Raw genomic sequence first — 23,807 nt, 5'->3', positions numbered from 1 at the left:
GCAAGAGAAATCATCCCAAGTTTGGAAAGGAATGACTAAAAGTGTAATGGAGCAAGGCTTTTGGTAAAAGTATGTGCAATTTGTTCCTTTGAACTCACATGCTCCAAAGATACCGCCACATCTTCATATGTCTCCCTTGTATTGGGACAATATGAGTGTTCACATTGCAAAAAATCCAGAGGACCAAGCACATTGAAATAGATTAACACCTTACTAGGAATGCATATAAAGATGGTGTGATATCTTTAGAGCATGTGAGCTCAAAGGAACAAATTACAAATACTTTCACCAAAAGTCTTGCTCCATTACACGTTCAATCATTCATTTCCAAACTTGGGATGATTCCTCTTGTATCATCTCAAGTTTGAGAAGTGTTGAAGAATGAAATAGGTGTATTACTATTTAGCATGTTACCCCTCCTAATTAATCTTTTGTACATAGATTTATTCTTAGGGATATTCTTGTATTTTTTCATATAGATTAGGGTCAACAGCTTTTGTCCTTTTGTATATCCTAAAGGGGTTGACCGACCCCTATATGTTGTATTATGCATTCATTCTCAAGTAATTAATTTTTCATCTCCGTATTTGGGCTCCTCTCTTATCGTTTCTTCTTTGTATACCCATGCTCGTAGAACAGCCTTGCTATGACATAATTGTACAATCTTTCGAAAAACTAGCATGCTAGTTGGAACCAGAGTTACCGGAAGCGCCTAGGTAAAAGGGAAAGCGCGCTTCGGAAGCGTGAAACGTCGCACTTCGGAAGTGTGAGGGTAAGCGTCCCCTTTTTTTGGGAAGCGCGCTTCCCTTTTATGGGAAGCGCACTTCCCCCATGCTTCCCCCACGCTTCCCCCTCGCTTCCCCATTTTTTCATTTTTTTCGCTTCCCCCTCGTTTCCGGTTCGCTTCATGGGTTGCTTCTGGTTCGCTTCCGAGACGGATCGGAATTTTCTTCTAAGTGGTCCTACGCTTCTCCGCTTCCTAAATTTTTGAAAGTGCGTCGCTTCCCGCTCCCGCTTCCCCAACTGGTAACTCTGGTTGGAACATTGCTAATCCCAACTTAGTAAAGCACATTGACACATTTGTGTGTCGTGGAAGAGAGCTTCGCAGCAGCACTACGAAACTCAAGTCCGGCCACCTCCCCATGGGAAGTGTTTCAGCGGAAAGAGGGGGGGGGGGGTTCGTTGAACATGAGGTCTAGGGATGGCAGTGGAGTGGGGAAAAATGGGACCCCACCCCGCCTCGCCCCGTTTGGACTAGGGAAGGAGGACATGTAACGGCGATGGAGGCGAGCATGGAGGTTAAAATCAAAACCCATGTGGGGATGGACTTACGCTTTTCCCAGACTCGACCCGTCCTCGATCCCCGTCAGTAAAATAACTAAAATATCTTTAGGGATGCAGTGCATCGAGGAGAAATAGGGCCCCGCCTCGCCCCGTTTAGACCAGGGATGGAGGAGGGGGTGGAAGTTAAAACCAAAACCCATGCGGGGATGGAGGGCAGAATTTTGAGACGGGGCGGATGTGGAGACCTTGTCCCCCGCCTCCATCCCTGTCCACTGCCATCCCTAACGAGGTCCTCTTTCTGGATGGAAAGAGGACCTTGTTAGGGATAGCAGTGGACCGGGAAAGAGGATCTTGTGTTTGTGTTGCCATGGTGGGCCTCATGGAAATGCATGGGGTAATTTGCATTTCCTAAGATGTAATATATAAGTTGATACTAAGAACACAATCGGTGTTATTAAAAATGCACCTCAAGGCGCAAAAAGTGTGTCTCGCCTCGAGGCGAGGGCCTTTTTGCCTTCAGGCGCACTTAAAAAGCATAAAACCCTCAAGGTGTACGCCTCATGCGCCTTGAGGCGTACGCCTTAAGGCGAGGCATGCCTCACTGTGAGGCGCGCATTAGAAAATCGGATGGGCCCAGACCCGAGTCTGACCTGAACCCGGACCCGTATGCTCGAAGGTTTGAGAGAACCTGTGTCTTTAAAAAAGACACAAGCGCCTCTCTCGAACCTTCTCTCTCCACTCCGTCCCCTGCCACTGTTGGCCACCACCTGCCGTCGGCCACCACCCACCGCCAGCCCCCACCCGCCGCCGGTCATCGCCTCTCCCACCTTCTTCTTTCCTCTCTTGAGAAGGCGTCGGCGACCCGCCGGCCACCACTGTCTTCTTTTCTCTGTTGCGAGGGCACCAGCGACTCACCGCCACTGCCGTCCGTTCCGGCGACCTCGGCCGACATCCCTGACGTCGCCTTTTCTCTGCGTTTTCCGATGACGTCGAAGTCTCCGCCGCCAGGTAAACCCTCTTCTTTACTTCTTCTCAGTGAGGGGTCGACCGACAGGGGGGCAGATCCCCCTATCGTCGCCTCTTGTCGGCAGGGGGTTACCCCCTCCTCTGCTTTTCTCTCTTGGTCGACCGACAGGGGGGCGGAGCCCCCTGTCGTCGCATCTCGTCGGCAGGGCCCCTACCTTTATTTGGGGATCGACCGACAGGGGGGCGGTGCCCCCTATCGTCGCCTGTCGTGGGCAGGGGGTTCCCTCCTTTGCTTTCCTCTCTTGGTCGACCAACAGGGGGGCGGAGCCCCCTGTCGTCGCTAGGGGGCTACCCCCTGCCTTTCTATTGGGGTCGACCAACAGGGGGTGGTGCCCCCTTGTCGTCGCTTCTCGTGGGCAGAGGGTCCCCCCCCTCTGCTTTTCTCACTTGGTCGACCGACAGGGGGGCGGAGCCCCTGCTTTTCTCTCTTGGTCGACTGACAGGGGGGCGGAGCCGCCTGTCGTCGCCAGGGGGGTACCCCTTGACCGACAGGGGGGCGGTGACCCCTGTCGTCGCTTCTCGTGGGCATGGGGTCCCCTCCTGCTTTTCTCTCTTGGTCGACCGACAAGGGGGCGGAGCCCCCTATCATCGTCAGGGGTTTACCCCCTGCCTTTCTTATTGTTTTGCTTGCATTTGCCATCATTTTCTAGTTACATTTTCTTGTTAAGTTTATTTTCAATCTCAGAAATTTTATTTCTTGCATTTAGATTAAAATTTAGTTGTTAATTTATTAATTATCATTTTTAGATGCATTAATACTTGTAAGAGTAGTTAAAAAACTGCACTACATTAATACTTATGTTGAAGTTTTAGTGTAATACAATATGTTGATTTTTAGATTTCTTTATTAATTTGAGTCTAGGTTGAGGAAGGTTGTCATGATATCGGAGAATCAATTTGGTTTTATGCCTGGAAGATCAACTATGGAAGCTATACATCTTCTTAGACAACTTATTGAAAGATATAGAGAGAGGAACAAAGATTTGCATATGGTTTTTATTGATTTAGAGAAGGCATACGATAGAGTACCTAGGGACGTTCTCTGATGGACAATGATGAAGAAAGGTGTTTCTCTCAAGTACATTAGTATAATTAAAGATATGTATGAAGGAGTAGTAACCAATGTCCGCACTTGTGGAGGGGTGACAACCAATTTTCCGATAACGGTTGGGTTACATCAAGGATCTGCTTTAAGCCCTTTCCTATTTGCGATAGTGAAGGATGAGCTTAGGAGATCAATTCAAGAAAATGTACCGTGGTGTATGTTGTTTGCTGATGATATTGTTTTGATTGATGAGTCTAGAGCTGGGGTTAATGCTAAGTTAGAATTATGGAGACAAACATTGGAAGCTAGAGGTTTTAAGTTGAGTAAGAGTAAGACTGAATATATGGAATGTCAGTTTAGTAAGCAACGAAGTAGTTATGGGAGTGTAGTGAAGCTTGGTGAGCAAGAAATACCGGTGAATGATTATTTCAAATATTTGGGATCCATCATTCAAAAGTATGGAGAAATTGATGGAGATGTAAATCCCAGGATAAAGGTTGGGTGGATGAAATGGAAAAGTGCAACTGGAGTGTCGTGCGATCGTAGAATGCCATTGCGGTTGAAGGGAAAGTTTTATAGGACGACTATTAGACCCGCTTTACTATATGGTACAGAATGTTGGGCTGCCAAGAGACATCATATTCAAAAAATGAGTGTAGCTGAGATGCGGATGCTTAGATGGATGTGTGGAAATACAATAAAAGATAAGATTCGGAACGAGGAGATACGTAAGAAGGTAGGTGTTGCACCCATTGAAAATAAGATGCGAGAGAATCGTTTATGGTGGTTTGGACATATTCGGCGAAGGCCTAATGATGCTCCAGTTAAAAGGTTGGCGAAATGGAAAAATATATTAGTTAAAAGAGGTCGGGGTAGGCTTAGGAAGACTTGGATGGAGATGATAGGAAAGGATATGAATGCTTTGAACCTCACCGAGGACATGGCATTGGATAGAAATGATTGGAGGAAAAGGATTCATGTGGAAGACCCAAAATGAATTTCTGTTTTGGTTCATATCGCTGACCCCAATTGTTTTGGGATGAAGGCGTAGTTGTTGTTGTTGTTGTTGTTGTTGTTTAAAAATCTGACTAAACATGACAAGTGGTTAACATTTTTTGCATTTGTTTTTATGTAATGTGGTTAGCAGAATGCATGATGTTAATATATATTGTTATATGTATTTTTGCAGTTGAACAATGAGAAAAGATGTGGGATGGGATCATGGAGTTAAAGTTTCAAATCCCACTAAAGATCCCAAACTCGTAGGACATGTAATTTGCAATTACTGTCATAAAGAGAGTACAGGAGGCATCTATAGGCTAAAACATCACTTAACTGGCACAAAATATGGTGTAAGCATTTGCGAAGCAGTTTTACTTGATGTGAAAAGAATTTTTCAGAATCATATAAAGGATTAGAAGCAAAAGAAAGAAGAGTTAGAACAAAACAAGTTGGATATCGGGAGAAATGTTTATTTTGGATCATCAACAAGCGATAATGTGAATAAAGAAACTAGTGGATCATGCAGTGATGCAAAAACAAGTACAGGTGGTCCTATGAACATTTTTGTGAACAAAGAAGCACGACAAACCACAATAAACACTGCTTTCAAAAGGGATGAAAGAAAAAATGTATGTCGTGCCATTGGTAGATTTTTGTATGCAAATGCTTATCATTTAATCTTTGCAACAGTCCATATTTTGGTGCGATGGTAGAAGCTATTGCAAATTATGGGTGAGGGTTCAAACTATCTTTTTATCACGAGATTAGAATGTGGATTTTGAAGGACGAGGTAGATTGTACTCATGAAATTTTAAAAGAGTTCAAAAAAGAATGGCCAAAGATTGGTTGCAGTATTATGGCAGATGGGACAGTATTTTTGAAGTTCGTTGACATCAGCGACATGCAAAAAACTGGTGCAAATTTGTGTAAGTTATTTGAAGAAGTTGTTAAAGAAGTTGGTGAAAGTAATGTGGTGCAATTCATTACAGATAATGAACCAAATTATGTGGCAGCTGGAAATATATTAACAGCAGGAAAAACATGTACAGCGCACTGTTTGGATCTTATGTTAGAAGATATTGAAAAGATATCAATTTTTAAAGATACAGTGGAAAAGGCAAAAAAAATTATAAGATACATTTATAGTCATGCATGAGTATTAAATTTAATAAGAAAATTCATAAAGAAGAAAGAACTTCTGCGTCCAGCCGTCACTCGTTTTGCCACAACATATCTTACACTTCATAGTATTGGATGTTATAAGAAAGAGTTAAAGTCGATGTTCTTATCTTCAAATTTTAGAACATCTAATTTCTTATATTGTTCTTAATGATCATAAGTTTTGGACAGTCATATCATATGCAATTAAAGTTACACTGCCTCTCGTGAAAGTGTTGCGACTCGTTGATGCAGACGAACCTACTATGGGATTTTTTGTATGAGGCAATGGATAGAGCGAAGGAGGAAATTGCTTCAAACCTTGACCATATCGAAAGAAAATATAAACCTATTTGGGATATCATTGATAGACGATGGGACTTGCAACTTCATAAGCCTTTGCATGCATCTGCTTATTATTCAAATCCACATTTTCATTATGCTAACAACTTCAACCCTGATGGAGAAGTTATGAGTGGCTTTTATGATTATGTTGAAAAATTATTTTCTGATGCAAATATTCGGTTGAAAATTACAACACAAATCGATGCATTTAAAAAGGCAAAGGGCTTGTTTGGCAGAGAGGCAGTTGTTACAATAAGAAAATTAAAAAGTCCTGGTAAGTTTATAATTATGTTATTTGTCAATATTTTTTTATGGTTTTATTAATTATGACATTCTTAATGTTTTTATCAATTTATTGTTATTTTATTTGAATGCAGCTGATTGGTGGAGTTCATTTGGGCACGAAAATCTTGAGTTGATGAATTTTGCAATTCGAATTTTAATTTTGACATGCAGTACATCGGGCTGTGAGAGGAATTGGAGTACTTTCTCATTAGTTTGTGACTTTGTATTTTATTTTTGAAATACATTTTTATAAGTTTAATTATCTTATATTTGATTATCAATGATTTGAAATTATAGATGCATACAAAACGAAGGAATAGACTTGAACAAGAGAAGATGAATGCATTGGTTTTTGTAATGTACAATATGAAATTAAGATAGAGAAATATGAAAAGGAGGGCTACCAAAGACCCTATATGTTTAGATCATATAGACTCAGACGATGAGTGGATTGTGAAGAAGAAAGATCCAATGTTGCCAAGTGATCCCAATTGGTTGGAGGATTCATGGTTGGATCTGAACTTCGACATAAATGCCATTGAGCATGTGCCTATTGAAAAAGTCACTTCACCTCATGTTTCACAAAGTGGTTCTAGCCAAGACATGTCTTCAAGAGATCGAGGTAAAGTTATATTCCTTTTAGTTGGCTATGAATATAAATGTATTTTTTTAATTACATAACATAAATATTTAATACATGATTTTTTATTGAAGGAAAAAGAAAAGCAAAAGAAGTAATTGAGGACGTGGATGAAGAAAGTATAGATGATGAAGAGTCAGAGAATGAAGATGAAGAAGAACCTATTTATATGGATTCTTCAGATGATGATATTGAAGACATAAATATTGATGATGACGAGACACAACAAGAGCCTAGGCTTATGTTTTTTGGGTCTTTCAGTTGTAATTGTGAATGTTAACACTCTCATTTTGAAGAATTCTGGGCAAATACATTAACATCTGGTTGTTAATGTTAACATGCATTTTTTAATTATGACATGATGTTGTTAGTGCTAATATGCATTTTGTTGTTAATGTTAGTTTTTTATTAAATGAATGCTCATATTTATGCAATTAGATACTTATATAGATCAAGTTGTTGCATTAATGTTACTTTTACATATTAATCTCATAGTTTTTTCGTATTTATTTGAGATTTTTTATTTCGTGTTGGTTGGCGCTTCATCAATAAAGCATTTCTTGTTTATTTATAATTTTAGATAATTTTTATAGTTTTTTTTAAGTTTTAAAAAAAATTTGAGGCTTACGCTTTGCGCCTCGAGGCTTACGCCTCGCCTCAGATTTTGGTGGAGCGCCTCGCTACGCCTCAACGCTTTTCACAACACTGAACACAACCAAAACTCCTAAGGCATCATTGAACTGTTCTCAATTTTTAAATGATCACAATTGATGCCAACGTATGACTATATCATAAATGTTATTCATTATTCTTCAGAAAAAGAAAAAACATGGAACTATAACATAACAGTAATTTGTATACAAAGGAGGAAAAAATAATTTACAAATTAGAAAAAAGAAAGAATAAACAGCGATAGTCCAAAGAAACACATGCAGTTCATGTTTGATGTTTTAAATAATACCTGTTATCAGAGATGCGCTTTTCTGCCTTCAGAGTTGAAACCACAAGAGAGTCTGCTAAGATCTTCAACTTATCAATCTGTATACCATACAAATAGATTAAATTGAAGAAACAAAGGAAACAGGATTCTCTACATGTTCAATAAATACAAGAAAAAATACATTTTCAAATTGATTAATCTTCTAACATTTACTTTTATCACATGTTCGAGAAGTCATGCCATGGTTACCAAGTTCTCTATTTTGGGTGCGGACAGCAACTCGTGACTCAACCTATGCCAGTGCACCTGGGACAAAAATGAAACAACTAAAATATACAGGGAACTGTCCACCTAGTGACATATAAACCTTATAATTATGATCATGACCAACTCATCTATCTCTTGTGCCTTGTCTTTAAAGCGAAGCATGTTTCCAAAATAATTTCATGAAAGCGAGTATAATTTACAGGAACATAAATCCAGTAAATATAAGAGACAAAGAAATCCATAAAATAAGACTTACATTCTTAGTTTTAACTCCAGTTATATCTCCTTTACGCATTTTCTTTCACTGGCACAAATATCATTTTATTTTTCTCAAAAGAAGAAATTGAATAAATAATCCTAAAGCACAGATGCATCTGTTTTTTATTTTCTGTTAAATCAATGGTTCCAGTTTATAATAGCAAAGATGGGTTTATCTAAGCAACAAAACTCAAGCGATTATAAAAATATTTGATGAGAAATAACAGAGCCAATTAAGGACACGGCAGGTAGATCTAGCCTGTAAAAATTAGTTCCAGAAAACTGGGCAACAATTTCCTGTCTTTTGAGACATCAAAGGATCCTGGAAAATGGAGGAACATGTCAAAGTGAGGTCCCCAAGTTCCACAAGTCATATGACGTCCACAAATGAATTGGGATGAGATGGATTTGTCACTGAATTCTACCTTCCCATGCATCACAGAGATTTTATGCTATCAGATTTCTTTTACCAGACCTCTTACTATACTTTTTAGTGTTTGTTAATAATTTTTTACATTATTATGTACCAGTAGAAAGCATACCTTGGCCAAATTATGGACATTTCATAAAGACAAAAAATGCATATGAAGTAGAATTCAGTAAACAAAATATACACCATACAAAATAATTTTCAGAATTGGCCTTCAAATATCTTATTTAGAATACCAAAAAATGAAAAATAAATAAAGGTTTTTCAATTAATTATGAGCATTCACAATCATTTAGTTAACTGAGGTGCATGTTTACCCATCATCTCCCCATCTGTTGAATCAAAAACTACCAAGAGACTAACACAAACCTTTTGAGCATGTATCTCAGGTGAATCTCCAGTATGTATCAGCTTTTTCTTTAGCAAAAGCCCTTCCAAAGTGGAACACATCCGCACTTCTGCCAGTGCATCTTTCAAAGCCTATAGTTTCAGAGAAGGAATATCATGTATGGCAGAAAGTTCTAGCAGAAACATGCACTCAGAGCACACTGTATTTATTAGGCACAGAGAAACAGATGAGAAATTATCAAATTTAGGGTTTTGCATCACAGTGATTCTGTAAAAATGTCTACAAAGAGACAATACGCATACAAGCACAAATACTTTGAAGAAGATGTGCACAAAGGCACTCACACAACACTTGAACAAATACGCACAAAGGCGTAAAAATAAGCAATCATGCACAAAGGCATGTATCAATTGAAAGAAGGCAATGCTTGAGACTCTCAAACTTAGAAATACAATGGGGAAACACCCCTATTTATATAAGTGCTAAAGGAACCACCTTGGGGCTCCCAAATGAGTCATTGGGAGCCCCCAACGACTCTATTGGGAGGCCCCCAAGGTGATGACAAGGATAAGAAAAAAGAAAATAAAAATGAAATAGAAAAAAAAATAGAAAATGAAAATACGAGCATATTCTAAGTGGAATATGCGTAAAACTGGAAATTACAGAAATACCCTTTTTGGGTATTATGATAAAAGAATATATATATATATATATATATATATATATATATATATTACAGTTGTCTGTAAGGAGTAGGATCGGTCAAGGGAATCCCATCATCAATCTTCATTTTTGAGCCCAATATTTCAGGGGTTTCACAAATTTTGTCATCAGATATTTCTGACCTGTCAATAATCTCACAAACAAGTTTAGTCTGAGATAGAAAATAACCACGTTGAGAATAAGCAACCTTAATTTCAAGAAAATATGTCAGAAAACCTAAGTCTCAGCTTTCAAATTTCGAAGTCAAGACGGATTTAATACCCCTGACTCATTCGACATCATCACCTGTGATTAGCATATCATCAACATAAAGCAATAATATCACAATCCCTGCATCATATTTTCTAATGAATAATGCAGTATCAGTATAACAAGAAGAAAATCTATTTTCTAACATTATATTGTTGAATCTGTCATACCAGGCTTTGGGAGCCTGTTTCAATCCATAGAAAGTTTTTCGAAGGCGAATAACTTTATCTTTAGGAATTTTCATCCCTGGTGGAGCATCCATATACACTTCTTCATTAAGATCACCATTTAGAAAAACTTTTTTTACATCCATTTGAAAAATATTCTATTTTTTAATAGATGCAATAGTGATAAGACATCTGACTGTAATCATTCGGGCTACAGGAGCAAATGTCTCTTCATAGTCAATGTCATATTCTTGCCCATATTCTTTCGCGACTAGGCGAGCTTTATACATCTCCAGAGATCCATCGCACTTAGTCTTAACTTTAAATACCCAACGACAACCTATAGTTTTCTTTCCAACAGGTAGAGTTTGAAATTCCCACGTCTCAGCTTTCCTAAGAGCTTTGAGTTCATTTTCTATAGCTTCTTGTCATTCTACACATTTTTTTGGCTTCCTCGAAGTTTCTAGGTTCAAAATAAGAATGGATGGCACTAAAACAAGCCTTATATTTAGGTGAAAAAAGAATTAAAGAAGACAAAACGAGATGGAGGTCTCCTATTTCTTTCAGATCGTCTGTGATCATAAGTGGGAACAGACTCACCATACTACTCAATAGCACTTCTGAAAGTATCTCGATTTCTACGAGAGTAGGTTATTGGATCATTTGAGGTTTTATCTCCTTGAACATTGGGTGAGTTAAGTTCATTAATATATATATCACTATCATGGTTTGATGATATTTTGTCATCACTAGACAAATCGTCATTACTAGACAATAGATCAAATAAGAAAGAATAATCCATATTTTTATGGTGAGAAGTATTTCTTTCAAAGCCATTTTCATTTTCCAAAAACGACACATTTCTTGAAACATATAATTTATCGTTCCTAGAATCATAACATCGAAAACCTTTTTGAGTCTCTGAATATCCAAGAAAAACACAAGGAATAGCTTTAGGAGAAAGTTTATCATTCTTATCTGTAAGAACAAAACACTTACAACCAAAGACTCTTAATCTGCTATAATCAGGCTCCCTTTTATATAACACTTCAAAAGGGGAGATTTTACCCAAGTTCCTAGATGGTAAACGATTGATAAGGTAAACAAAAGCAAGGGTCACCTCTGCCCAAAAGTTTTTTGGAATATTTTGAGATATGAGGAGAGTTCGGGTGGTTTCAATGATATGCCTATGTTTTCTTTCGGCCAATCCATTTTGTCGAGGAGTTTTAGGACATGACCTTTGATGAACAATATCATTATCTTCAAGATACATCTTGAATTCATTTGAGAGATATTCTCCTCCAGAGTCACTTCTAAATATCTTTAGGTTACAATTAAATTGATTTTTAACCATCACATGAAATGATTTAAAACATGAAAAAACTTCATGCTTATGTATAAGAAAATATATCTAAGAGTACCTAAAAAAATCATCTACAAAAATTACATAATAGGAGAACCCTCCTTTTGAAACAACCAGTGTCGATCCCCAAACATCTGAATGAACAAATTCGAAAGGTTTAGAAGTAAACATGGATCTTTGTTCAAAAGGCATACTTCTCATTTTTCTAAGAATACAATCATTACAGGAGAAAGCATTTTTACAAAGATTTTTAGCAAAATGTAAATAAGATAACTTAGTGATGTTGGGATGACCAAAGTCTTTTGTGCCAAACATTTATATCCTTATGTCGGGCAACATTACAAAAAGAATTTTTAGGAACTTGAAGAGAGCCCATATAATATAAGTCTCTCTTTCTAAAGCATTTTCCAATCAATTTCTCGGACCGGCAATCCTGTATTAAACATTTATCAGAAGAAAATTTAACATCACATCCATGGTCCGAGAGTTGAGAAACAAAGAGAAGGTTCAAGTTTAATTTTGGTATAAATCTAATTTTGAGAATGGAAAAATCTTGAGTTTTAAAATTACCAATACCTTTTATTTCGAGAAAAGTTTCATCCACATTAGAAACAAAAGATGGAGAAATATTTTTTGAATAATCGGAAAGAGAATACATGTTTGGGGACATATGAAAAGACGCACCCGAATCCAAAAGCCAAGAGATTTTACCTAGAGGAGAGAAGGTAGACACGGTGGCTCCCTTGAGGAGAGGTTGGAGAGCTTCCACTATTTGGTATACTGAAAGAGATCCACTTGAAGACGTCTCCTCCTTTTGCGGTTGGGCAGTGGTAGCCATGGCTAGTAGTTTCTTTCATTTGGGACATATGGGTTTGATATGCCCTGGTTCTTTACAAAAATGGCAAACAATCTTGCTATAATTCTTCCTTCCTCCTTGTCCACTATTTCCTCCTTGATTTTGAGTTTTAAAGTGAGGAGGACGATAGGTTCTTACATTATTTTCGGGCCTAGATACCGCATCGACTCCATCATTATCTTCGGAGTTAGAGGAAACCGCAAGCACATTTGACCCTTGCTTACTTATACCCATACAGGTTTCTTCACTACTTAATTTGGTGAGAACATCCTCAAAAGAAGGAGTAAACAATGACAAAAGAGAAGACCTTATTTGCTCAAATTCGGGCCTTCGCCCATTCAAAAAATTGAAGAATCGATCTTCTTCTAGTTGTTTGTGACGAAGTTCAATCGCCTCTCCACTCCATTTTGGTTCAAGCATAGCAAGCTCATCCCAAATGGAAGAAAGATCGGCGAAATATTACTTAATGGTCATGTCACCTTGACAAAGAGTAAGAGCCTTCTTTTGAAGGTAGTATTTATGGGATAAATCCCTTGTCGTATACATTTTCTCAAGATAATGCCAAACTTCCGAAGCTTTCTTAAATTTAATAATGTTGGCATTAATCTTAGTTTCAACTGATGAAAAAAATCCAAGAAAGAATCTTGAAATTCTTCATTTCTCATTCATCGTGTTTCTTAGAGTAATCCTCAAGGGCTTTGGTTCTTTCGTTGCCCTCAAGGATCTTGATTTCACCTTCGTTTATCATGGTGATTTTTTGTTCTGGTTCCGGGATTGTGCCTTGCACATAACCCCAAAGACCTTTCCCTTTAATATGAGCCTCCATGTTCCCGGCCCAAACGTGATAGTTTGAGCCATTTAGTTTAAAACCGAGAGCGAAAAGAGACTCTTTTTCACCCATTAGAGAGGAAAGATGTAAGAAAAAATATGTACCACAATAAGATTTTTAGGTCTTATTTGTCGCAAAGCCCTTCTAAAATATTGAAGGAAGAGAATCCACCACTTCAAACTTCGAAAAATTCAAAAGCATGCTTTTCGAGGCACCAACAAAGCGAAGAATCACATGATCTTTGTCTTCAACCTCGCTCTGATACTATGTAAAAATGTCTACAAAGAGACAATACGCATACAAGCACAAATACGTTGAAGAAGATGTGCACAAAGGCACTCAAACAACACTTGAACAAATACGCACAAAGGCGTAAAAATAAGCAATCATGCACAAAGACATGTATCAATTGAAAGAAGGCAATGCTTGAGACTCTCAAGCTTAGAAATACAATTATACAAGTGCTAAAGGAACCACCTTGGGGCTCCCAAAGGAGTCATTGGGGGCCCCCACCGACACTATTGGGAGGCCCCCAAGGTGATGACAAGGATAAGAAAAAAGAAAATACAAATGAAATAGAAAATGAAAATACGAGCATATTCCAAGTGGAATATGCGTAAAACTGGAAATTACAAAAATACCCTTTTCGGATATTATGATAAAAGAATATATATTTATTTATTTATATTTATATATAGAGAGATACATATATGTATATGTATCTCTATATATATAAGTATAAATATATATATATATACGTACAATGGGATCTTTGGGTTTACATTTTATCAGATTCATCATCAAGTGACACCATATCCTGTAAAACAGGAAAAACTACACATCACATTCCTGGAACTTTTTCAGATAGCTTACCTACAATCTTTAAGTGAGATGATACTTCCTTCAAAACAATCAGACATCAATTCAACAAGTTCGATGTAAAAAGCTAAAAGCAATAAGGATAAGAAAATGGTTGTTCAACAAAAATGCAGCATTGACATAAAGTAATCCCTAGATGCTTCTTGCACAAGAGTATATATGCCCATATATGCAGTGGTTAAGCATGATATTAAACTAGACCACATCAAAGCATTATTGACATGCTGCAGGTACAGAACAAAACATCGGATAATATCTTTGATTTAACCAAATAATTTTCGCTTATTGCTCAGAAAATAACAACTGTAATAGAAATGCGGGGGAAGGATGTGCAGCGGTTGGGGAAGGGTGTGCGATGGTTGGGGAAGAATCAGCATATGCAATAGAAATGCATCATTTTGTTAAGCCAACACTCATATTCCGCTTTAAATACAATAAGTTAAAATGATTCACATAGGCCATTAGATATCTGCATTCAGTTAATGATCAATGGCCTCATTTCCAACAAACAACCATTCATCATTATACAAGCATATAATGTGCATGAATGCAGCAACAATAGCACACAAACTATGTCACATAGGTGCGGGTGCAGATATGGGTGAGGATGCGGCACTTTAAAAAACTTGGGTGCGGAGGTGTGGGAGGGTATATATGTGTGTGTGTGTGTGTGTGTGTGTGTGTGTGTGTGTGTGTGTGTGTGTGAATTTATGTATTTATACACATAACATAGATAAAACTGGACTTGGTTAGGGTTAATTGAATCTACTTTTGGAAAGAAATGGACCTCAGATTGACTTCACCTAACACAAAGGAAGCCATGTCCAAGTGTCGCACCAGCATGGCTGCGTGTGCAACGCAGGTGTGGTGTCCTGTTAGAGGAGTCCGTGTTACATAGCACACAAAGCATTCATTTTAGTAGTATCAAGATTATCACAGTTTGCAACTGAACAGCAACTGTTGAAAAATGTGTAAGGTGAGGAACCAAACCATATGTTTTTAATAAAATGTTGTTTGATGAGAAATAAGATAGGCACTATTGTCACATGCTGTATATGGATCCAAAGTAAGGAATCATCCTTAGAACTTTTCCTCAATGAACAGACCAGCATCACCAGTTTTCCCTTGACATATTTATAATATGCATATGTTTTGAAACACACCTTGATAGACATGGGAGCTTTACTATCAGCTGCATCTTCCGGACCTTCTGTTGAGGATGATTCCAATGTGTTCTTCTGATAGAGTTTTTGTTCAAGATTTAGGGCTTCCGCATCTATCCTGTTATCAAGGGAAAAAAGGATACAAGTAATGAATAGAAGCAAACACTATATCCTTCAAATGGAGAGGGATAATGTGTTGACTTCAAATTTTGAATGTGATGCTCTAATTTGCACAAATACTGCAACATTACACAGTGAGAACATTGTACAGTCTAAAAAAACAGTGAACCAAAGGCAGCTTAGATTGGACCAGGCATCCAAAGCAAGACATCACCTCTAATCATTATTTTGTAAGGCCTATACTTTACCCAGTCTAAGTGCAAGGTCTGCATTGCTAGATTTTGGAATATGAAAGGGCCTTTCTAGAAAATGGGACAAAAGGAATGACAAGATCTTAAGATGGGTCACAAGTTTAACAAAAGTCAATGCTACTATATCTTGGCACTGGCTGCATGACTCTCCCATGTGGGTGTCTGATCAAACTGATCTAAATAGACCACAGACCATCCTAGACTTAACAAAACTTTGGGGTTATGAGCAAGCTTAACATTAAAAACACATGCTAAAAAAAGAAGAGAAAATAAGATAAAGACTTCCAAGATGCATAATGACAAATGTAAAAATGACCATGTCCAAGATAACATCAAGGTATAACATTTCAATAAGGATACAAGTTTTATGATACTGATATCTATTTTTACTTTCTTTAATATCATGAAATGATGGCCTTAATATTTGATCGTGCACATACTTCACAAATTCCTCAACACAGATTTGTATATCCTCAAGACATCATTATATATTTCACTAGCATTGACCACAAGTGAGACAAGTTGCCATCAACCTTAGCCACTATATGAGTGATAATGTCGAACGGGCATTCATAGGAGGTATGCATATAACATGGATATGGAAAGCAGACACAGAAATTTTTATGAGAATACAGGACAAGGGACTGTTTCAAGTATTAAATACAATATATGCAAAAGGATACACACACATACATTTTAAAGAAATAGACACATTTGTATTCTAGGTCCAAATCCATACCCATTTATTAGGTCTGTGTTGTATATAGTGTATTTTTTTGTCTCTTTCATTATTGATATTTTTTATTGTACATAAAGACATTTACATCTTTTCTTTCCTTCTGACCGTTGTTACTAACCAGGAATGTTTTTGTCCTGTCTCTTTTATTACCGTTGTAATGGTTCTAACTATCAACCCAACCAAACCGTTCACAAATGAATAAGAATCAAGCCTGATTTTTTCTTACAATTTCTCTCCTGCTATGCTGAAAATACATTCCTGCACACATACATATATACAAAAAGATATAGATATGAATGTGTAGCACTTCAAATTCCCGTTGCACAATGGTGAATTACCTTACCAACGCTAAGGATCATTAAAAGATGCAAACAAAGCCATGCTAGCCGCAAATTATTAGAAGAAAAGCACTAATTATTAAAAAAATCAAAAAGGAACATGATTTGAAACATGGTGAAGTTATAAGCATGGTCAAATCTCTGTTTAACCAAGTTCCTAAGCATCATGACATGTTTAGTGCCAATGGCAGGGTCATGCTTTGACATAGATACACAAGGCTAAGTAAAACCTATGGCAGGCTTTACCTTGGGTCTTACTGGTAGAATAGTTGTATTCCTATGTCACATAGGTGCGGGTGCGGCAATGCTGCACTTTAAAAAAAATTGGGTGCGAGGGTGCAGGAGTGTGTGTGTGTATATATATATATATATATATAGATATATATATATATAGAGAGAGAGAGAGAGTTTGGGTCTAGATCAAGTGTGGATCTATATTAAGATCCACACTTGATCCAAACCCACCATTTTTAATAAAAAGGTGGGGCACGAAACTCTCTCTCTCCCTGGGTTGAGAACAAGTGTAGACTGGGTCCACACTTGATCCATACCCACCTTTTTTAATAAAAAGGTGGGGGCACGAAACGAGAACGAAACCCTCCTTTTAGTTTTCTCTCTCTTGAGTGGGTTTCGACCGAAAGGGCATCTCCTCACTCTCTCTCCCTGGCAGATTGGAAGAACGGGAAGAAGAAGAAGGGTAGGCAGTTGTTTACCGATATGCCCTCTCTCTCTCTCTCGGGCAGATTGGAAGAAGGAGAGGAGGAGGAGGAGGTGAAGGTCCAACCATTCCTCTTCCTGTTTTGTCTTCTTTTTCCTTCTCCTCCTCTTCCTCTTTCTCTTTCGTCTTCTTCCCTCTCCTCATCTTCCTCTTATTCTTTAGTCTTCTTCTCCCTTCTACTCCTCTTCCTTTTTCATCTTCTTCTCTTCCTCTATCTTTTTTTTTTTCCTCTTCTTCTTCTTCCTTCTACTCTTTCTTTTTCTTCTTCTTCCTCATCCTCCTCCCCTTCCTCTTTCTTCTTCTCCCTCCTTTTTCTTCTTCCTCCCTGTTTCACTAACATATAAATAAAAAATAAAAAATTTTGTTGGATCAGGTTTTTTTTAATGGTCCAAAATGGACTCAGTCAAAGTTGACCAAGTCCATTTTGGACAAATATAACCTGGGTGCGGGTTGATCACAGCCAGGGTTATATTGACTGCACCGAGTGCCGCACGTGCACCCGCACCGCGAAGCGTCAATGCGGGTGCCTGTTAAGATTATGTTATATATGTGGGAGTTAAGTCAAAGCTAGTTTGACTTGCTCCCAACGGCTAGAATTCTAGCCGTTTGGAGCTCTTTGTCATTCTTTAATGAGAGAGGACTTCCCCTCTCTAAGTCACTTCTTCTCTCCTCTACTTTTCTCTTTAAATATGGGTGGGTGTGTGCCTTTGTAAAGTGAAAAAGTGATGGGTAGTTCTAGATATTTTTGAGTGTTCTTGAGTGCATTTTGTAATGAGGTTTTTATGTATTTATTTTTTATTTTATCGTTCATTATGAATGAAATCATTTATTCACAAAACTTGTATCAGTTTGTATCTTGTTAGTATTCAAATGTATTTTGATTTTGCATTTGGATTACGATTTGGAATGTCTTGGGTTCCGTGCCATTTCCTTACATGGTATCAGAGCAAGGTATCTTGGTCTTGGTATCGTGTTCGTATTTGTGCTTCGAAAGAAAGATTTGAAAGAAAGGTATTTTGTTCGCCTTTTGATATATGTTTTTTGTGTAAGCATATTTACATGAAATATATGTTTTGATTATGAATATGTATGTGTTTTGAAAATTATATTTTACAAGAGTATGTGGTTTTCTTTAAAATCTTCAATACTATGCTGATGTGTTTTCTATGTTGTTTGCAAAATACTATTTTTTGTTGTATGAATTTGGTTTTATTGTAATGATCATTGGTACCCTTAAGCATGTGTCAAAGCATGATTATTAGGTATATTATGTGAATTTTATGTTAAAAATATGTTCCTTGAGAAATTTAGATTTTTGTATAATGTATATCTTGAGTCATCATAATTTTAATTCTTTGGCAATAACATGAATATCGTGTATGCTCTCATATCGACATACTCATGTTCCATATTTTTTCAATGATTGATTTTAAGATATTGCTCTTATTGTGCTAAATTAATTCTTTGAAAAACATCCTCGAGTGATTATGCTTGAGAATGATCTTGGATATTTTTATGACTTGTGTTCATTTCTCTTTGTCATCCGTATTATAAATGACTCTTGCATTGGATACTTTGTTCACATATTTTTGAATGCATTTTGTATGTCGTAATATCAACTTGTTTTTCTCCTTATGGATTATATTTTGCCCCTTAGAAGGTTTATATTTGATGCATTGTGAGTGATATTTAGTATGTATTATTAAAATTCATAGCTTTTGTATAGCCTATGTGGTTATAAGTTATTAGAATATTTTATTGCTTTGAGTATTCATGATTAGTGATAATTATATAAGCTTTTGGATTTATAAATAGTTCCTCGAGAATCTATATTAATGGCATATGTCATTATTGTCTTATAGTAGACTTACGATTTAAATCTAAATGTCTTCTTTCTAGATCATATATATTGTTCTTGTCTTCTCTTTGAGAGTCATTGGATCCTTTGTATGTGATATGTCTTACTGCACTTATTTCTTGATTGGTGGATTTATGAATTCATTTTTGAAGAATTGTTTATATTAAGCATGATTCATGTTTACTTATTAAAGATTGTAAAATTTGTCATGGGACATATTGTTGGAAATATGATTGCACTACATTCATTCTAAGATTTCATCTTCTTTATTGGACTTTTTATTTGAAACTTTGTCTTTTCAAATCGGTTCTTTTTATGAACTCACCTATTTGAAAAATAATTTCCATGAGTATTTATTGCATTCTTATGGCATTTGTTGTGCTCATCACAGAATTTTATATGATGCATCATTTCTCTTGGCAGTGTTATTTTTTATTCAAAGACATTGGTGTGAGTTGTGTGCACCTCGTTTTATATCAGTTTATATTATTGACTTATGGCTTGGCTCTAACTGACACTTGTTTGATCTCTAAATCTGAGTGTGTTGTATGACTCATTTGTTGTATGGCTATTGTTATTATGGATGATTGTACTTTGTTTATTTGCAATGGCTATCTATTCATGAAACCATGGAATTTCAAAAGATTGTTAAAATCTTTATTCATATTAATAGCATTAGTTTATTTTTCATTACAAGCTCTCTTACCTTTCCTCTTATTGTGCCTCTTATGTAAGTGTCATTATATGTATACAAGAGATGTTTATTCACTCATTCATGTATAATTTTGGCCTATTATTGGCATTATACTCTTGATCTAGTTGCGGTAAGGAAACGACTTTAAATACATTAGGTTCAATAATAAACCAATAAACGTGCACATGAAGTGTGAATACACACACCCACTAATGGGTAAACAAAAGCACGTAATGTACCAACACATAAACCCACAAAGGGGCAAAGCCACAAAGGCTACAAAATATACATCTTCATTACGTGGAAGGTAGTAAAAACCCTTATTCTACAAGAGGGTGAGCCCTCAAATATATAGAGGGAGAACAAATGAGAGAGAGGGGCCATTGGGGCTCCCTTCTAGTCGTTGGGAGCCCCAACGGTCACATTAATGACCGTTGGGGCCCCAACGACTAGAAGGGTGGGGCCCCCAATGGTCCTTCTATTTTGTAATAAAAAGAGAAAAAAAGAAAGAAATAAAAATAAGAAAAATAAAATGTAAAAAATACAACCATATTTCAATTGAAATATGTGTAAAAGGAAAAAAGACAAAAGTACCCTTATCGGGTTTTACAATGATATGTCAATATATATATATTTGTATATGTATAGAGATATATATGTACATATATACATAATATATATGTACATCTCTCTCTCTCTCTCTCTCTCTCTCTCTCTCTCTCTCTCTCTCTATATATATATATATATATATATATATATGAAAAGTTACATTTTAACACCCCCCCTCGGTCTTTGTGTGGGGAAACGAAAAGATTGAAGAATACACGAGGAAAAATCTTCAAGGCTTCAAGAATCTTCAGTAAGGATGCCATGGAGATTTGCAAATATCTTCCTCTAATTGACTTTAATGGAGAGCATCTTCTATGATCTATCCAAGGTACTTCTTTTCATCTTATCTTCAAGATCCCGTGGAACAAACCAAAAAAGGTCCAAGTAAAAGATATCTTTGCGCTTCAATCAAGTGAAATATTCCAAACAAGATGAATTAACCAAAAACCATATCATATGATTCATCCAAAAGTAATGGTGCAAAAAGATATTATATGCATAGTAAAAACACAATTATTTTATTTGAAGCACAGGATTTGACAGAACAAGATAATTACTTATGTATGCAAAATGATTTTAGAAAACCAATTTTCATAATCATATACCATGTTAAAGAGTGAGCGGAAATGAATTACAAGAATGCATAATGCATTCATAAGGTCCAACATTGGACAAACATAACCTCATAATGAGAAATAACACAATGGTCCACTAAGGGCCACCACAAGAAGCCTACAAAGAGGCATAAGTTGCACATAATTTATTGAATGAGAGCTTAAAGGTCATAATGAGCATATGCATATAATATCAAAAAATGAATCAACACTTAAAAGAGTCATCAATGAACATGATCCAATCATACTTTAGTCAAGTAATATTACTTGAGATTACAAGATAGAAATACAAGTGTTATTGATTTTAGCAATTCTTTTGAAAGCGGTTTCAAGAAGAAAATGCTCAAGAGCATAAAAGGAGTGTATAAAACACAAGAGTTCAAAAGGTTTTAAGTTCACTTAAGAGGCAAAATAATGAGTGTTATTTGAGTAGAGAACCTTACACATTTAGGAACATCTCACTCAAATGATTGCAATTACAAAAACTAATTTTGCATATCAAATACAAATGTGGCCAAAACCATAAACACTTAATATATACAATAAATGTCAAAAAATCAATTTGATTTTAAAATATGCATATTAATGATATGATTCACTTGTATCTTTAAAAGACAAAATATGAATGAAATTTCACAAATTTCAACAATAGTTCATCCATTACAAGCAACTACCTCATTAGTCTTCCAAAACCCACAAATCAAGTGTATAAGCTACTAGAACAAAAACATAATCATAATGTCATTAAAGGCCAAAAGACACACACAAAAGTGTGTATAAACACCTCTTGTCTACATGTAATAATACTTGAAATGAGTGCATCAACGACAAAAACAAGAAAATACACGCCAATATGGACCAAAAGCATATCTTGTCTTCGTAAAAAGACACTCAAAATCAAGTATGTTCAGCTACTAGAACAAAAGTATCAAGCCAACTATGGGTTAAAACCTATGTCACATGGGTGCGGGTGCGGGTGCGGGTGCGACACGGGTGCGGCACAATTTTAAAACTTTTGGACACGGGGACTCGGCAAATATATATATATATTTTTTATTTAAATATATATATATATATATATAAAGGCATAGTGCAGACTCTGACTGTGCTGCGTGACTGTGACTGTGCACAGTCACAGTCTGTGACTGTGCACAGACACACAGACTGTGCTATCAGCTGTGGCATTTTAAAAATAAAATAAAATTATATATATACAACAACAAACAACAACTACGCCTTCATCTATATATAATTTTATTTTATTTTTAAAATGCCACAGCTGATAGCACAGTCTGTGTGTCTGTGCACAGTCACAGTCACGCAGCACAGTCAGAGTCTGCACTATGCCTTTATATATATATATATATATATATATATATATATATATATATATATTTAAATAAAAAATATAAAAAATTGGTTTTTTAGGGACATTTTTGGACTCGGTCAAAGTTGACCGAGTCCAAAATGTGGACGGACTCGGCCTGGACTCGTTGACCGAGTCCGACTCGGCGTTGACCGAGTCCGGGCCGAGTCCGAAGCCGCACCCGTGTCGGGCCGTGTCGACTCGGGTGTGGCACCTCCTTAGCCGAGTCCGTGTGACATAGGTTAAAACACAATACATCTCTTGTCTACATAAAATGGCACTTGAAATGAGTGAAAGAAGCCAACTATGGGCATACATCTCAGCAACTAGAACAAAGACACAAATGCCAACATGGACTAAAATCACACAAACCATGGTGTGAATCAACGTGTTGTGTCTATAAATAATAACACTCAAGACAAGTGTGTTCAGCTATTAGAGAACAAAGCCAACAAAAGGCTACCAACACACAAAGGTGTAATAAAAATCTTGTCTACATATGATGACACTTAGATAAGAGTTATAAAAGGAGAATACTTTTAAGACAATAAGACTTGTAATGACAAACATATAACAAATAAAACATTGATTTTAATATACCTTAAAACATTTAAGGTTCCAACCATCATATATCAATCACAAGTTCACATAATTAAGAGCATCCATAAAAACAATGGTCAAAAATAAATGAGTGACACACTCATAATTAGATATCGCATAACAAGTCATTTTAGGGTCAAACTACAAGTTGACAACCTAAAATGACATAACACGAGGTGTCCATAACTCCCCTCAACAAACATCTCTAAAAAAACAATAATAAGGCCAAACAAATGATGCATCAAAAAACAACCTGTGATGAATAAATATAAATGCCATAGAAAGGCAAAAAACACTTTTTTCCAAATAAAGATCCAACATAATCAATCACAACAATATGTCTTATAACAATAATTTTGCATAAACACGAATTATGCTTAATCATGATCAAATCTTCAAAAAGAAGTCATTTATATCAAGACTTATTTATGACACAAACACAACATAAAATATTAAGCAACGTCATGAAAACCACTATTGTAACTTTAAAAATGATGTTCACAACCAATCTTCTCACAACAACCATGAAATCTTCACAAAGAGTATATACTCATAAGAAGATTACAAGGACCGAAAGGCCTCTCAAAGAGAGTTCAAACACAATCCCCAAAGGAGGGTACACACGAAAAAAAGAAAAACTTC

The 23,807-nt window shown here is 36.5% G+C and overlaps 1 protein-coding gene across 2 annotated transcripts in view; it reads right to left on the bottom strand.

Moving 5' to 3' along the window:
• The window catches only part of LOC149839697 (uncharacterized), a 120,004-nt gene that overhangs the window by 53,545 nt on the left and 42,652 nt on the right, over positions 1-23,807 (bottom strand). For both annotated transcript variants that reach the window (XM_090002753.1, XM_090002754.1), the window contains exons 7-9: positions 15,259-15,376; positions 9,050-9,160; positions 7,747-7,823 (exon numbers count right to left, since the gene is read on the bottom strand). In XM_090002753.1, coding sequence (XP_089858879.1) covers positions 7,747-7,823; positions 9,050-9,160; positions 15,259-15,376 — 306 coding nt within the window. The remainder of the gene's footprint in view (positions 1-7,746; positions 7,824-9,049; positions 9,161-15,258; positions 15,377-23,807) is intronic.

Source organism: Nuphar pumila, chromosome 4 (genome assembly GCF_984573655.1).
Source record: "Nuphar pumila chromosome 4, dmNupPumi1.hap1.1, whole genome shotgun sequence".
Lineage (NCBI taxonomy): Eukaryota > Viridiplantae > Streptophyta > Magnoliopsida > Nymphaeales > Nymphaeaceae > Nuphar > Nuphar pumila.
Note: the sequence above shows the minus strand (reverse complement) of the source record. Positions and strands in the feature narration are given on the sequence as shown.